General features: G+C 31.6%; 1 protein-coding gene across 2 annotated transcripts in view; it reads left to right on the forward strand.

Moving 5' to 3' along the window:
• The window catches only part of EMC2 (ER membrane protein complex subunit 2), a 60850-nt gene extending 44559 nt beyond the window's left edge, over window positions 1-16291 (forward strand). For both annotated transcript variants that reach the window (XM_003938589.4, XM_074387053.1), the window contains 4 exons: window positions 3659-3740; window positions 4551-4661; window positions 6804-6908; window positions 15806-16291. In XM_003938589.4, the coding sequence (XP_003938638.1) occupies window positions 3659-3740; window positions 4551-4661; window positions 6804-6908; window positions 15806-15892 (385 nt within the window). In that variant the 3' untranslated portion in view covers window positions 15893-16291. The remainder of the gene's footprint in view (window positions 1-3658; window positions 3741-4550; window positions 4662-6803; window positions 6909-15805) is intronic.
• Window positions 16292-17452: the final 1161 nt, after the last annotated feature.

Here is a 17452-nt window from a genome sequence, read left to right on the forward strand (position 1 = left end):
ATGTCATGATCAAATTTAGGTTATGCGCTATTTTTAACTTACCATTAAATTTATTTGTTTCACCAAGTTGCACCGCATTCAGTTTTGCTTTGTTTTGAATCTAAAGAGTTTATTGAAATAGAATTGAATGTACACTTAAGATAAATGAGCTCAGAAATCTCAAAAAAAATCAAGAAATACAAAGATGTGGGAACACCTGAAAAATATTTTTTTTTAGCAGAAATGACAATATGGTCAGCCTACCCTTTTATCCATTAGCACAAAAGTCTTCTTGGTCTTAAAGCCAGTTAGTTACAAAATGACCATTTTTTTTCTAATTGAACACTTAGAAGGAATATTTATGTTTCGGTGAGTATAAATACATATCTACAGATTTTTTGAAACTGAAAATTAGAATTAGTTTACTTGATTTATTTGACACGTTTGAACAAGTCATTATAGTAGGCAGGAATTTTTTGGTGGGATGTTAAATTATCCTAGGAGATCAGTTTTGCACTGGTCTTGTAGACACAGTGGCAAAACTGTAGCAGTTTAGAAAATGTTAGATATATTTAACATTCAGTATTCTTTTCTGCATATGAACATTTATAAGCTTTTTAGAGTATAATAGGTCGCAGGCAGCTTTGGTAGCTTAGATCTGAAACTTTTTTTTTTTCTTTAAGAGACAGGGTCTTACAATGTTTCCCAGGCTGGACTTGAACTCCTGGGCTCAAGTGCTCTTCCCACCTCAGCCTGTTGTGTAGCTAGCATTACATGTGTGCCACTATGCTCAGCTCTGGAATTTTTAACTCCAAAGAAATATCCATAGTATAATTTTCATATAGCTCTGTTTAGTGTTTCTATATAGAGAAAAAGATAAAGAATTGTGCCACATAACCTTTTTATATTTTTCAAGTTATTTTTATAAGTTTGTTTCTGACTTATCAATTATAGTTTGTTTTTAGTTATTCCATGGGTGTATGTTACACTCATTGACCATATTGAGACACTTGTTTTAAATTTTTAAAACAATTAATTTTTATGTGTTAGTACTACCAATACGTATTACAGGTTAAGTATCTATAGCCTGAAAATTTGAAATCTACAGTGCTCCAAAATCTGAAACTTTTTGAGTGCCAACATGATGCTCAAAGGAAATGCTCATTGGAGCATTTTGGATCTGGGATTTTTGCGTTAGAGATGTTCAACCAGTAAGATAATGCAAATATTTTAAAATCTAAAAATTATGAAATCTGAAACATTTCCGGTCCCAAGCATTTTGGTTAAGGGATTCTCAACCTTTGTAAGCAAAAATACATTCACATTATGAAAGACACAAATTTATTTTACTTGATTTGTAATTAAAACTAGATACTATATAGCAAGGAACAGTTAGTATTATACATTCATTATGATTGTGATTATAGTTCCTTTTTATAGGTCCAGCCTTCTAAAATTCCATATCAAAGGAAATTATCACAGTTCTGTAAGGAAAAATCGTGATGTTGGTAAAGCAATATACAGTTCCAAATACTATAACTTTTAGTTATATATACTTTTGTAAGGAAGAGAAGAAAACTTTATTTAGTTCTACTACTGACTCCAACATAATAATAGCAATTGTTATTCTCTTTTAAGTAGATTCAAATTATTTTTACTTCTCTAGTCCTAGTCTTGTTGAGTACACTGTATATAATGAATAACTTTTCTGTGCACCTAGGATAGTACTTGCTATGTATTATCCCTGACAAGGTTGAGGAAATAGTTACTTTCTGTATGGCCTAACAATGGCCTAGAAAGGCTGGCCTAGACCATCTCTTGAGCTTCTTCTAGCTCTAATTTTATTTAATTTATATTTTATTCACAAAATTAGTTTGATAGTGTACTTTGCAAAAGTAGGGGAAGGAATCCTTTTCTTTCTTATATGTGCTGCTAATTAATTTTTGAGAAAATATCTTGGTATTCATTTTACCCTAAGAGCTACTACTACCTCCCTGTTTTGTCTTGCTTTATGCTATATAAGAACCAGTATCACAGTTGTGCTCAACCCATTTAAATCACTAAGAACTTTTATTCTTAGTATCAATATGAATTTTTGTCATCATACTGTTAATAATTAGAGGAACACATTTACAGGAGAACTGTCTTTTGATAAAGTATTTAAGATAGAGACAATTTTTGCCTTTCAGAGTGATAAATAGATACTAGGTAGGTAGTCATAATACTTTTGTTCCAGACATTTATTCAGTCATTTGTTCAGTCTTATTAAATACCTATCCTGTGTCAAGAACCAGCGCTAGGGTTTGAATTTAAAAATAGAAAGGGCTAAATAGCTGCATGATCTTGGATGAGAGTACATATGTATGTGTGTGTGTGTGTGTGTGTGTGTGTGTGTGTGTGTGTGTGTGTGTTGTGTGTATTCCTTCATAAATCTAAAATGCTGTAATTATTAGGTAATTAACAGGGTGCATTTATGTCCTCAATCCCTTTGGGTGTGACTGCTATATACATTTTTATGTTACCATTGACATCTTCAGTTTTTCGATGTGATGTGTAATGCCATATGTCATGGTTAAAGAGTACAGGCTGTCTGGAGTGGCACAGCCTGGGATTCAGTTTACATCTCTGTGCCTCAGTATTCTCAGCTCTAGCATGGTGATAATAATTTCTTTCTTCCTAGGGTTTTGGTTAAATGAGTTAATACATGTAACACATGTGGAACAATAACACATAAGCATTTAGTAAAAGCTGCTATTAGTATACATGTGTGAAACAGGAATATTATTTTTAAAAGTAAGTGTATCAGGCATTAGTGTAAAGGTTGATACCTTTGTATATTGGTAACAAATGCCAAAAATACTCTCTTTTTGTTGAGTGTCATCACTTCCTCACTGGGAAGAAATCTTCTAACACCCATATTTATTAGGATTTCCTGTAGTTAGTGAGGATAGATAGTCAACATGGCATTAAACATATAAAATATATTTAATGTTTTATAGTCAGATGTTTTAAAACTGTTTTTCCAGAGCCCTTTCTGGCAGTTCTGTCTCCTTAGGTTTTCAGCAAGATTTTTGTTTATTCTACCACAGATTTAATAATAGCAGAGTATATATGAAAACCAACTTGATCTGTTTTTCATGGGTAGAAATTTTAATTCTACTTCATTTTAATTTGGTATTTGACAGTAAACTGAAGTAATGAGAGAAATCTTTGTAATAGAATTTGTTGCTAAATACATGCCTGTGAAGAATTTTTAGTGAGTAGAGAATATTTAAGAAATGTTTATTTTCTCCTTAAACATTAGCTGTTCAAATATTTTATTAAATCATCAGTCAACTTCCAGAAGTTGTTTTATGTACAACTTCATTCAAGGTGTTGAAGCCGTTGTTATTAGTCATGATGGGATGTAGTAGTAGTGACGCAGTTTTTAAAATGCGGTATCTATTGATTGTTTGGAGGCAGCTTTAAGATTTAAGTCTATGTTGATTAATTTCATGAAAAAATTTAATGTCATTGATATGAGTTTCAGATGACAGATACTTTATTAATAAAACTGTGTAAATTATTTTGGAAATAAATTGTTTAACATCACTACAATTGTTTTTAAATCATTTCAAGATGTAACTAAGATAAAATTTGTAATTTTTTAAATTAATTTCTCTTTTTGATGTGTTTTTAGCTATGCAAAAGCAGCCTTTTGTTTAGAGGAACTAATGATGACTAATCCACACAACCACTTATACTGTCAGCAGTATGCTGAAGTAAGTGTTTTCAAACAATGGCATATAATTTTATTTTGGTTACTATTCAGTATTATGGAACTAAGAATATTTCTTTCATGTTAAGCAAGTACATAAATATTAAAAACATCTGATGAACATTGAGTTGTAGGAATAAAAGTTTAACATTGCAATGGAAATACTGACTTCAATTAAGTCATACTTAAAACAGTGATATTCCTTATATTTTTATATTTGTGTACTGTTTTCTTTCGTAATTATAGTATATCACATTTGTCACTACCTAATGGCTTCTGAGACATTTACAGTGATTGTGGTTGCTAAATTCATATTCTAGGGAATTTGTATTAAAGCCAGTTGGGACATAGGAAGTATTTATTTAATTCAGGTACTGTTAAGAATAGCAGTACAATTGAATGCTGTACGGCTAGAAAGACTTCATTGTTAAAGACTGTCTGTGCAGGTTATAAAAGGACAATTCAGTATGTAAGTTCACATTTATAATACCAGTAATAGAAAATATAATGTGAAATGAGGCATTTACAAGGCAGTTGAAATAGAAATTATTTTGGCTTCTTATTGTGGCAGCATTTTTGTTTTAGAAACAACTCAGTCATCTCAGTGTTCGTAGAACGTAATAGCTTTTTGGGGAAGGTTATGTTTTAAGTTTTAGATTAGCCTTAAAAATCTTTAGGTGAATTCTTTTAACATCTTGTATTTGTTTACAGAGAATATCTCTTTCGATTACTTAATGCCTATGGTATGATGAAACCATGCTATATTTCAAAGTAGTAAAATAAACAGTTTTCAGCACTCTGCAATTTTTAACAGGTTAAATATACCCAAGGTGGACTTGAAAACCTCGAACTTTCAAGAAAGTATTTTGCACAGGCATTGAAACTGAACAACAGAAATATGAGAGCTTTGTTTGGGCTTTATATGGTGAGTTGAGGTGCATGTTTAATGTTATTTTTAAAAATCTGTCACTTAAAATCCACTTAACTATCCCCTCCAATCACTCTTCTCCTGTTTTATGTATTTTATTGATAAGCATATGCTGTTTTTCTATAATTAATTCTGAGCAATAACTTGTAAGCCACATTTATTTTTTAATGTTCCTACAGCTTAGCTGTTTAACATTTTTTGGTAAAATATCCTTTATTATATCAGAATTGAAATCTGCCCTTATAAAATTAAATAGTAACAGGAAAAAAAATATGATTTTTGGTTTTGTTATTCTTGGGTTTATGCCCAACATTATTGTATTTCTTCCCTAAATTATAGTTGTATGAAGTATTTTTAAACTATGCCAGTAAAAGACATTAGAAATAAAATCCCTACTATATCAAATTAAAACATTTTTTATGGTGTAGAAAAATAGTTTGGAAATTGTGGGAAGTATATAATTATCTGCTGTTTAAGTATGCCAAATGCAGAGCTTAGAAAAGTCAATTAATAAGCGCTATGGGAAATAGTAGAAGAATTTGCTGACCTTTAAAACATATATATAAAGTGAGCACCTCTCTACAATACAAAAGTCTGGGAAAAATAAACTTTAATATGTCAGTTCTTTGACTTTTTTATTTATCCTGTTCTTGAGATGGACTTCTTGATGAGTGTCTTCTTGTTGTGGCTCAGTGAAAAAGAATTGATTGAAGAAACGGAGGTAGGAAGAAACAAAAATGAAATAGATTTAGAAAGGAATGGCAAAATATGGTTAGAAAATGGTTCAAAGAAATTTCAAGAAAATTTTCCTGGATTCTAGCAAAGTCAGTTGCAGTGGCTTGAATATATACTATAGTACCAGTATCTCTTTATTAAATAAATACTAATTTTAATAAAACTATATAATATATAACAAATTATTAATAGCTTATATATAGCACTTTATGTGCCAAGCATTGTTCTGAGCTCCATTTTTATTTTAAATAAACAAATCCTCATAGCTCACCAGCTATTGAGTAGGTGTTCTATACTATCCTCAGGTGGTGAAACTGAGACACAGATTTAATTAATTTGCCCAAAGATGGTCACAAATGATTGAGTGGGTTTTCCAGCCCGGGAAGTTAACTCCAGAGTTTTTCTCTTAACCTCTACATCTACTAAAATTCATAACAAGAAGCTGACATTAAAGACATAGAGTTATAAAAATCAGAGTTTGGAATATAGATTCTTCACTGGCAGAGAGGGAGACATATGTGCAAGAGTCTATAGCACAGGCTAGGTATAAAAGAAAGGCTTAACCTTTTTGCGAATCACATGGCCAGATTATTTTAAGAGTAAAATATATTAAGGAGTACAATTAAAGTTTTATCTTTCTCTTCACAGTGATATATATATATTTTAAATTAGCATATGGTTTTGGGGTTTTATGGATTCTTTCACAGATCCCAGATTAAGACTCCTCATTTAAATACATTTTTAAAAAAGAGAGGGTGGATCAAATTGCAGAGATAATTGGTTCTCTTTCAAAACACAGTTTGAAAACTCATGGTATAGTGAAAAGAGAAATGGATTAGAGATAAGGATCTTCTTTATTTCAAAGACTCATTATTTTGCCCTGGTCAAGTTAAAGCTCACCTATTGGACTTAAATTTCTTTTACCTATTAATGTAGGATATCAGGCTAAATTATTTTTGAGTTTGCTTTTTCTATAAATATTTGATAATTCTATGATTCTGACATTGATAAGCTTATGTAATTCAATAAAAAGAAATAACACCAGTAATATCCTACACTGGTAAAGTGCTTTTCGTTTTTAAAGTGTTCTTCCATAGCTTCTCTATTTAAATTATACAGGATTTTATCTTTAAGGGCTGTTGTAGATACATGATTAAATAATTTTAGGTATTATTTAAAATATCCTTTCTCTTTCTGTTATTTTGGATTATACTGTATTTTAAAATATATTTTCATTTTTAAGCACTAATATTCAACTTCATGTTTGTATTAAAAATTATTTTGGTACAGTTTTTAAACACTCTTTATTATCATCCCATTGCAACCATGTCCCTTATGTTTTTTATTATCTTGACTAGCAAAAAAGGAATTTTGCTTTTGATGTTTTTGTTTGCTTGTTTTTAGTCAGCAAGTCATATTGCTTCTAATACAAAAGCAAGTGCAAAAACGAAAAAGGACAACATGAAATACGCTAGTTGGGCGGCTAGTCAAATAAACAGAGCTTATCAGGTCAGTATTTATTGATCGTTTCGCTATGTAGATTAGTTAATGTATTTCTTAGTTACTTTTATTTCTACAAAGTCAGATGTCTAGCATTGGAGATATATATATATATATATATATATATATATATACACCTTTGGGGCTTTGTCAAATGAGTTTTAATTGTGTAGAATTAATTTGTAGTTTTAGGACTACCTTTTTTTCCCCTCGAGGAATCCGTTAGTATTATTATTTAATAATTAGCCTTACCATCTGGAAACTTCAGTGGTTATGCATTTGGCAAATGCAAAGTAATTCTAAAAACTCAGAAAGGATAAAAAAAAATATGTTGCATTTCAGAAGCAGAGTGGGTATGTGGGTGTATTATTAATCATAGGTATCTCAAGAAATAGAAAAGAAGGAAGAAATGCCTAAAAGTAAGTTAGGCTTTTTAAAAAATGTTAAACTGCGTAACGGAGTTTATGCAGTCTGCTTATACTCCAGATCTTTTACTGAAACTTCCCCATTTGTATTTTAGTTTTCTAAAGCTCATCCTTAGCAAATTTTTTTAGGAACTTATTTTTCATGAGAAATTTGCTCATGGGAAAACACATCTTCTTACATCTTGTATGTTTATGGCTATTTGTCTATAGCCTTTATTTTTAAAAGACAGTTTGGCTTTTTATATACGCTTTGGTACTTTACCTAAATGTCTTAATCATATTGTTCAGATTTTTTGTTTTTTTTTTTGTTTGTTTTGTTTTGTTTTAATAGAGATGAGGTCTTGCTATATTGCCCAGGCTGGCCCTGAACTCCTGACTTCATGTGATCCTCTTACCTCAGTCTCCTAAGTAGCTGGGACTACAGCTGCAGCCACTACCATGCCCAACTGTTTCATTCTGTTTTAGACTAAAATGTTGCTGTCAAGAAGTATGATGCCATCTTGACTTGCTTTTTATCATAAGTGATTTAGACTGTTTGTCTGGTTACCCAACGGAGTTTTTTCTTTATCTTTAAAATCCAATAGTCTTACTATGATTTGTTATATTGATTATTCTTGGGTCAGTTTTCCCAAATACACAGAACTCCCATTTAGTACCCCAGTTTAGCCCTTCTATTTGAGAAAATTTGCTTTTAGAATTACAAACATTTTTTTCTCTGCTTTTCTTTTTCAGGATTTCAGTAATAAGTAGATTACATTTCCTTTTTCTATGTCCTTTATTCATTTTCTTTCAAATTATTTTGTTGTTTTCTGTATTTTGTGTTTTCTCCATAATTTTTTATGAAATTGATTCATATTCTTCTTGTTCTCTGTGTTTAAATGAGGTAGTTTTCCTGGACTGTTAGGAGGAGATGTTTATGGAATGGTGGGGAGTTGGAGATAGGTTAGGGTAACTTTCCCAGCTTGGCTATTCTATGGCTGCCTCCTTTTTGCTAAAGAGAACTCAAGTATGACCTTCTTGAATAGCCAGTTTTTCTTAGAACTGAGAATTGAGTGTGACTCAGACAGATTTTCTGGTTTCAGCCCCCTTCTTCAATGCTAGAGCTCTCAAGATCTTGAATTCTGAGGTGTCGGTCTCAGCTTTAAATGTTACATATTGTTGTTACAGTTTGTGTTTCTTCCTTTTTGTTTTGTTTTCTTCTGGGATTGCTGTCTCTGGACATCACTACTTTCCTTACCCCTCGGTATCTGAACCATCCCTCCTTCTTATCCTGGTGTCTCTGCCCTATTCAGTTTGGTTTCAGTTTTTAATTGTTTTTCTTCAGGGATTAGGTTTTGTCCTTTTGGAAGAGGGTGTTTGCTAGATATTTTAGAGATTTTAAGATATTAGTTACATTTGTCTCATATTTGTGAGCAGTTTTTAACACTTATCTTTGTTTTGGAGCTCATAAAGACTTTTCTAGGCCATTGGCAGATGCATCAACTCAGGTTCTCTTGTTTAATAGATTAGGAATTGATAGTTTGTTTGGTTTTTGGTTTCTTGTGGAGTAGTAGGTTGTCCTCTACTATTTTCTATTTCTCCTACCACACAGTTAATCTTTTGTAGGTTGCGCTGCTCTTGATGACATAGTCACATTCTAGGGTTTAGAAAATTGACTGTTAACCAGTTTTTTGAAAATGTCATTTGTGGGCTTGGGTTCTGTTATGTTGGGTTTTTTTGTTTTTGTTGCTCGTTTTGCCCTTCTGGTTGGAGAAGATTGAGGAGATTTTTAAAATGTAGTGCCTGCGTAATCACATCATTGAAAGTCACCTTTGTGTATTTTTGTTACCTGTTATAGAGCATGTTTGTTTTGTTGGCATATTGTAAGTCACAGTATTTATAAATATTAGTGAGGCTGAGTGTCTTCAAATGTAGTTTGGGATAGCTCAGATCTGTAATGGAGTTCCACACAGAGTATGCTTGGGGGCGCCTGTGTGTTTGTGATTTAAAGGTAAGATTTGTGTAATATAAAACTAACACTATGCATACTACATCATTGTTAAGATATTTATAAAAACAGTTAAATTCTCAGAGTGCTTTCAGACATAACTATGTTTTAAAATCAATTTGTTTTAAATTATAACATAGAAATAAGAATTACAACAGAGTAAAGAAGGCAAGTCATAAATATACATTTCAGTGACTAATAAAAGGTAAATGTATCCAGGCTAATAAATACAAACATTGTAGCATCCTAAAGCCCTCTTTGTAAATCCTCTCAATTTCTCCTCCTATATTCCTTAAGAGTACTCACTTATAAACATATAGTTTATGGAATCAGCCAGTATGTATTCATTTTTGTCTTGCATATTTCTTTCATTATTCAGTTATGAGTTTTATCCTTCTTTATGTCTGTAGTTCATTCATTTTCTTCTACTGTAGTTTATTGTATGAATGTTATAATTTCATCAGTTATTGATATGCATTTGGAATATTTTCTGTTTGGACTATTGTGAATAAACTACACTGAATATTGCTGTATAGGTCTTTCAGTGTACATGTATGTGCAGTTCTTATTGTTTGTGCAGTCCTGTATACCTTTGAGTGAAAATACTGGGTCATAGAATATGTATATATTTAACTTTAGTAGGTAAAGGCAGTTTTCCAAATTAGTTTACTCCCACCAGCAGTATTCAAGAGTTCTGATAGTCCCACATCTTCACCGACATTTGATTCTGTCAGTCTTTGTAATTATAGCCATTCTGGTACATGTGTAGAGTAATATTTCATGGTTTTATTTTGAATGCCCCTGATGATCATTTATTTGCCATTCAGATACCCGCTTTCGTGAAATCTTTTTCTCATTGGTTTGCATGACGTATTTCTTTAACTTTTTTGCTTATGAGCCCTTTTTTAGTTATATGTATAAGGAAATATGTATAATTCCTTACTTTTTTGCCGTCATATGATCTTGATGAATAGAAGTTCTGAAATGAAATGTGTTCAAATTCCTCAGTCATTTCTGTTATGATTTTTGTTTTTTTGTGTTCTCTTTAAGAAATCTTTTGGTGTTCATGGTCATAAAGGTAATTCTGTGTGTTTTCAGAATTTCTATTCTTTTACTTTCATGTTTAATTCACAATCCATTCGGAATTTATTTTATTTATTTATTTTTTTTTTTTGGGAGACAGAATCTGGTTCTGTCGCCCAGGCTGGAGTACAGTGGCATGATCATGGCTCACTGCGGCCTTAATCACCTGGGTTGAGTGAGCCTCCTGCCTCAGCCTCCCAAGTAGTTGGGACTATAGGTACATGTCACCATGCCCAGCTAATTTTTAAATTTTTGTAGAGATGAGGTCTAGCTGTATTGCACAGGCTAGTCTCAAACTCCTGGCCTCAAGTAATTATCCTGTCTCAGCCTCCCAGTGGAGTGCTGGGGATTGTATGTGTGAGCCACTACATAGGACCTTAAATTGATTTTTATGTATGATATGAAATAGGGAGTCAGTTGCTCCCCCTATGGATATCCAGTGTTTCTGTTCATCTTTGTAGTCTATCATGAGTCCTGTCCATGGAAACTAGTTCATTGTAGCAAAAGAAGATTACAGATGCTAGATATATGTTATCTGGGTTCAAGTTTTGACTCTGATATTTATTAGCTATGCAAACTTGAATAAATTATATAACATCTTTTGGCATAGCTTTTCTTCTGCAAGGTGGACATAATAAAATATTCTGAGAATTAAAGAAATTAAAACATAATTTATACCAAATCACAGTAATATGCATTACATTGTGTTTGTTAATCATAGTTTTTAAGTTCACTTTATTATAGCTGCTCTGATCATTGCAATAATAACAACTAATTATAAAAGCAAACATAAAGAATTTATTATAACCTAGGCACTCTTCTTGTTTTGTAAACAAGGAGATTAAAGCATGGAAAGATTAAATAACTTTCCCAAGGTGACACAGCTGGTTAATGACAGTTGTTTTCAAACCCAGGCAGTCTGACTCCAGGGTTGGTACTCTTAAGGGTTAAAGTATATTGCCTCTATTAAGATAGGTGTAAATGTCTCTGAAGTTGTCATAGCTTCCAACTACCTCCTCAATTATTTTATTATATAAACAATTGATACCCTACCCCCCCATGTTTCTCTCTTCATTTCAGACATAAAGCTCCCAATAGTAACTGAATTCAAGAGTTTTGCATTGTTGTTTTTCCTTCTACCTGTCTCTTCAGTGTTACAAGATTCCCTTGATTAGATCTCTGGGTAGACATGCTTTTCCCTGCCTTATGAGATACACTTTACCACTAGGAAATCAATCTATTATTTCAGTATTTTCAGCCATTGTTCATAGAACCAAATCTTGTTCCTTGGTAACATTTGCCCTCCCTGCCATTCTGTCTCTCTTTCTAATTGTATGTTATTAGATCGAATTTTCTTTTCATAATGTCTGATTTTCATTATTTATAAAGTCTCAGTGTTCTTTGGAAAGAACTCTGATAGCATCATTTTTGCTGTTCTTTGAGTTTTGCACCGTAAACTCCATTGTACCTAGAGATGTTTTCCACATCTTTATTGAAAGTGTGATCTGCCTTTTCTTCACTCCATAGGGAAGGATAATACAAATAATTTTTCTCATTTATTTTAGATACCAGCCTCAGAAGATAACATACCTCTCAATTGGTCATGTCAGGTTTCTATGTAGCAACTTCCAATACTCAACTGGGAATCACCTCTCATGAAAAATTTATTTTAACCTCTTGACACAAATAACAAGTTTTAAGTAAATTTTCTTGGTGCTTTTGAAGCTTTCATATTCAATACTTTCTTTACAAAGGTTCTGTTTTTCCCCCTGTGAATCAGATTTCATAAGTATCTTTATCCATTACTTTTTGCTAACTTAGTCGTTTTAAATACCAACTTACTATGATTCTGTGGGTAGGCTTGAGATCGGTTGAGTAATTTTGCTAGTCTTGCCTGGGCTTATTCATATTTCTGCAGTGTGCTGGTGGTCAATGGCCTCACTTAAACAATAGCTTGACAGTTGGCTCTCTCTGTCAGCTAGGGGTACTGGACCATGTCTCTCATTCAGCATTCTAACTTGGGCTTATTCATATTGTGATCTTAGGGTTTGAAGAACAGCAAACAGGCAAGCTCCAATGTCCATGTGCTTTGTAAGCCTCTGGATGTGTCACATTTTGCTAATATCCCATGAGTCAAAGCAAGTCTCATCGTTAACCCAGACTTCACCTCTCAGTGGGAAAAGAAACATATGTAGTAATTTGGCAATTTACTACACTATTGTATAACTCATTAAATCACATCCTTTTTGTTTAAGTTCCTTTTTATCCATGTTATTGAGGTGTAATTTACATGTAATAAGTGCATATATTTGAATTATATGCACTTTTGAGTTTTGACAAATGTGTACACCCCCTTGCCTGCCCCTGACTCAAAATAGCATTTTCATCACCCAAGAAAGTTTCCTTCTGTCATTTTGCAATCATCCTCATCCCCCACTAGGAGACAGACAAGCACTGATTTGATTTTTATCACCAAACATTAGTTTTGCCTATACTAGAACTTTGTATAAATGAGTTCATAGGTTACATGCTCTTTTTTGTCTGACTTTCACTCAGCATGTTTTTGAGATTCATTCATCTATAGTCCATTTCATATATCCTATTATTTTAGCCATGTTATTTTCCACGAATTGTATAAAGGTAAATTTAAGCCCAAGGTGTCTTAGTTATTACAATGGATGAATCACTGACCTCTGACTTTGATAAGCAAGTTTTTATTATTTGGTTGTTCTTGTGTGTGTGTGTGTGTGTGTGTGTGTGTGTGTGTGTGTGTGTGTGTTTCTGGTGAGTTTTCTTATAGATGTTATAGAGAATTTAAATGTATGAAAATAAAAATACAGAATTGGTGGGTAATGTAGAAGAGTGTAAGTTTTAGAGAGTGATATTTTTGATAACTAGATAAATCTTTGGGATCTCAGGGAGAATTTCTTAATCATATCTAGGCATATAAACCAGTATTGAGTATATAATATTTCATGTGATTTTTCTAGATATTTATAAATTAGGGAAAATTAGGTTTCAATAACTGCTTTTTTTTTTTGGTTTCCATTTAATGATGAAACAGAATATGGCTATTTGCTCTTCAGTTAGGTAATTGGTTTAGCATGTTCACTGGAGGCAGACACATTTGATTAATGCTCTTGAAAAATTTTAATGTAAACCTACTCAAAATAATTTTCCAGATAAAGGTTTCTTTGGTGCACTGGTAAATCTGTCTGTGCTAGTGATTTATATGTTATTTATGATTGCAGTGGTGATTCTGTTACTATCCTTTTGGGAAACAGAAAATTAAATCATGATTTGAGGGAAAAAATGATTCTGACTTAATCAGTTAAATTGCCATGCAATTCTGGAATAGACGGAATAATTGCATGTCAGGTAAAATTTGAAGTGATAGATTTGTATTTCCAACCTTCTTTTATTTGTTCTGACCCAGGTACATTCATTTGATTTATTGTAAATTGCACTGGTTGTGAATAATGTTGACACCATCTTAGGTGACTCTTTTAAATTAGCTAATTTTAAAAGATCACACTGTGTTATTTTTATGTTTAAGTACAAACCAAGAAAATACTATATATAAAAATACATGTTATGGTTTTAGCTCTACAGAATTTTTTATTTTTACTTTGCTATTTAAAAGCATTAGAATAAATGTTAATATGTGGTAATGGTACTGTATGTGGTGTCCTGTTCTGTACCCCTCTGCCAACCCATAAAATTTTTTCTCAGAATTAGACCTTTAAGTGTCTGATTAAGACCATTCCTATTTATGTTGCATAAATGGTAGTAAAAGAAAAAGCTTTCTGGTTCCTGGTAAATCCTTGTGAAAGTGAATTTATTAACTGGATAACAGAAGTAATAAGCAGGCCTCACAACCTTTAGTCCCAGGGGAAATTATAAAAAGACAAAGCCTTAAAGGTGATATTGCTGTTATATTCATATTTAACATATGAATTCCTTAAATTAGTGATTCCTTTTGAAAGGCAAGGTGATCTTGATTTTATAAGAAGCTTTTTTTCCTCTGGCATTTCCCCTAGAAGCATCCTTTATTTACTTTTTCAAATCAGTATTGAACTACAGAAACTAATCTAATGGTTTAGAGTTTAAGAAGTGGGGGAATCATAATGTTAAGCTGTAGCCAGAGGGGTCAGAGACAGGTTACCAATTCCTGAAGCCTGTTGCTTCTGTGATGTTACCTGTGCTTGATCACTTAATCTTTCTGAACAGGTTATGGGAAGTTTGCCAAATTAAGTTAATTACAAAAGATGAGAAACACATCATAAATCAAGTACTAAGGGCTTGAGACAGCATTGTTATTTGAAGAAATGATCAGTCACTTGAAAATGTATTGAATGGTTTGATGCTAACTTGAAAACACTGCATGTTGCTTGTACCAAGTATTTTAATCATATTTAACTGGGAAAAAATGGGATATATATATATATATATATATATATATATATATATATATATATATAAAAAATAAACTTTCTCCCATCTCCACCAAGGAACACTTAATTATCTAGTAAATTTTTTTTCTTAAATCAGACTGATATATGATGGGAATTGTCAGTCCAGTTAAAAAACTCATTTTGAAATCAGCATGTGGTATTTAATGTTTCCCTCCAGTGATTATGTATACAATATCGAATTCAATATGCCATGAATTTGCTTTTAAAAACACAAATATAGGGTATATTTTGTGTATATACTAGATGAATTATATTTTGTTTTCATAGTAAAATCCAATCCCAATGAGTTTTATAATGTAAATTACAATTATTAAAGTAGAAATGCATACTCTAAAACATGTTTACATTGTTTTAATATGTAATGTAGAGTTTTACTTGACAACTCTTTGCAGAACCGTATCATTTAGTTAACTAATAAATCTGGAAACTTAAAAAAGTTATTAGCTACTTTAAATAATTTTAGAGAGTACTTGCAACTTTAAAATGTTTGATAAAATATTTATGTTGTACCTTTGTTTGAAATTGTAAAAATTTGTTTAGAGGTTAGAAAAGTAGAAATGGTTCACATTCCTACACAAATATAAGCTAAATTGCGTTTTAAAATTTTTCTTCTTATTTCATATTTTTGAGCCTGAATAGGATAGTTTCAAATCTATGATTTTATAGGTTATTATACTACATAAACACTTAAACTGGTCAAGTGTTCAGTGAAATCTCTGTACACTTAAACTGAAGGTGAGACTTTAAAGGAATATGTCCTTAATACCCAAATTTTATTCTTTCTGAAAAAACAAAGACTGTATTTGATTTCCTACTAGTGATAAAGTAGTCAATGTTGAGTTTCATTAGCAATGTGAAGGTAAGATTGTCATTTTGAACTTGCCACTGGAATTGAGCCTAATTGATCTTTTTTTTTTTTTTTTTTTTTTTAATTAGTTTGCAGGTCGAAGTAAGAAGGAAACCAAATATTCTCTTAAGGCAGTCGAAGACATGTTGGAAACATTACAGATCACCCAGTCTTAAGGTTTCAAAACTTTTTGACATTAGATTTCAAAACTGCACAATTGAACTTCTTGGCCTGTAACTTACTTACTAAATGCCCAGTGCTATTTATATACTACAGTAATTTTCTGTTAAGAAGGCAGTTGTAAAGAATGTGTTTATATAAACCTAAAAATGCCTTTTACTGCTAAGTGGGAAGATGGGGGAAATCCATGGAAGAGAGATTTAAGACTTATTGATTGTACATCAGTCTCTTCATATCACACACACACACACACACACACACACACACACACACACACATAAACTCTAATGTAGAATAACCTTGTTAAATAAATTGTGATGATTTATTAAACTTGTGTATGAAGATTCTCACTTCGTTTTGTTATACTAATAATAAATATATTGTTTAAGAACTCAGTTTCCAGTTAACTCCTTACTGGTATAGGAAACACACAGCATATGTAGCTGACAGAAGCAGATTATTTTGACTTTGTTTATATTGTTGAATTGGATTTTGCTGTACATTTGAGTAGGCTATTTGAATTATTTTCTCTGCTATAATGTCCTTCTGATGAATCTTGCTTAAAATATTCTCCAAAGTTCAGCAATATATCTTTGTAAAATTTTTGTTTTAATGTAGGACATAATTGAGATTTTTACCTATAAAATGCCTTAAGGTAAATATGAGTTATGAAACCTAAATTTAACTTTTATGCAAGTTATATTTATTGAACCTTTTAATAGTAAATTACATGAAAGAATATTCAAGGATCATATAGAATAGGGATTAAAGGGATTGTAGTGTCTGAGTTATTTTTAATTTTCAAAAGTAAGAAAATTAAAACTGTCCTTAGAAACAAAAATATTACAGTTTTTCTATTCTATCATTACCTTAGTTAGAATTTTTTATTTTTCTCTTTTTATGATAAACAACCATTATGCTAACTTCAACAGTATTTCACATCTTTCAGTAAAATAGAGACTTTGAAAATTAAAATTCATTTAGACACAAATCAGTTTTTAAAATAGCAACTGTTCACAGCAAATATTTATGGTATTTGTTTATAATAAATATATTTAAATTTTTTTAGCAACAGTTTACAGAGGCATCTGCAGACTTGTCATTGCTGCTTTGGGCAAGTGGGAATGTGGAGGAATTGACAATCTAGCAGTGTTTAGAAAGAAAGGTATTGTGAATAGCTTCTTTTAACCTTTTGAATAGTTCTGCTAGTAAATTATTCTCCATATCTAGTCTAATCTTTCATATTACAGTCATTTTCATTTTATTCTGCCATGAGTAATAAGCAGCTGATTAATATCTTCTGTGAAAGAACTCTTCTCATACAAAGGTAATTCTCTACCAGTTGTTACCACAAATATGCATTCTTTCTGCATGTGAAATTAGTAACTGCATTTTCAACGTGGTGAACCATTTGAAATTTATATTTTCTGTAAAGAAAATAGTGCCTACATGTTGTCTCACTACCATTTCCCCTTCTAACCTCTTCCCTGTCAGTCACTGGATTAGTGTTTAGCAGTTACATTTGTGTAATAAGTAATTCAGTGCTGCTTACAGCT

The sequence above is a fragment of the Saimiri boliviensis genome, chromosome 15 (genome assembly GCF_048565385.1).
Source record: "Saimiri boliviensis isolate mSaiBol1 chromosome 15, mSaiBol1.pri, whole genome shotgun sequence".
In the NCBI taxonomy this organism is placed as follows: domain Eukaryota; kingdom Metazoa; phylum Chordata; class Mammalia; order Primates; family Cebidae; genus Saimiri; species Saimiri boliviensis.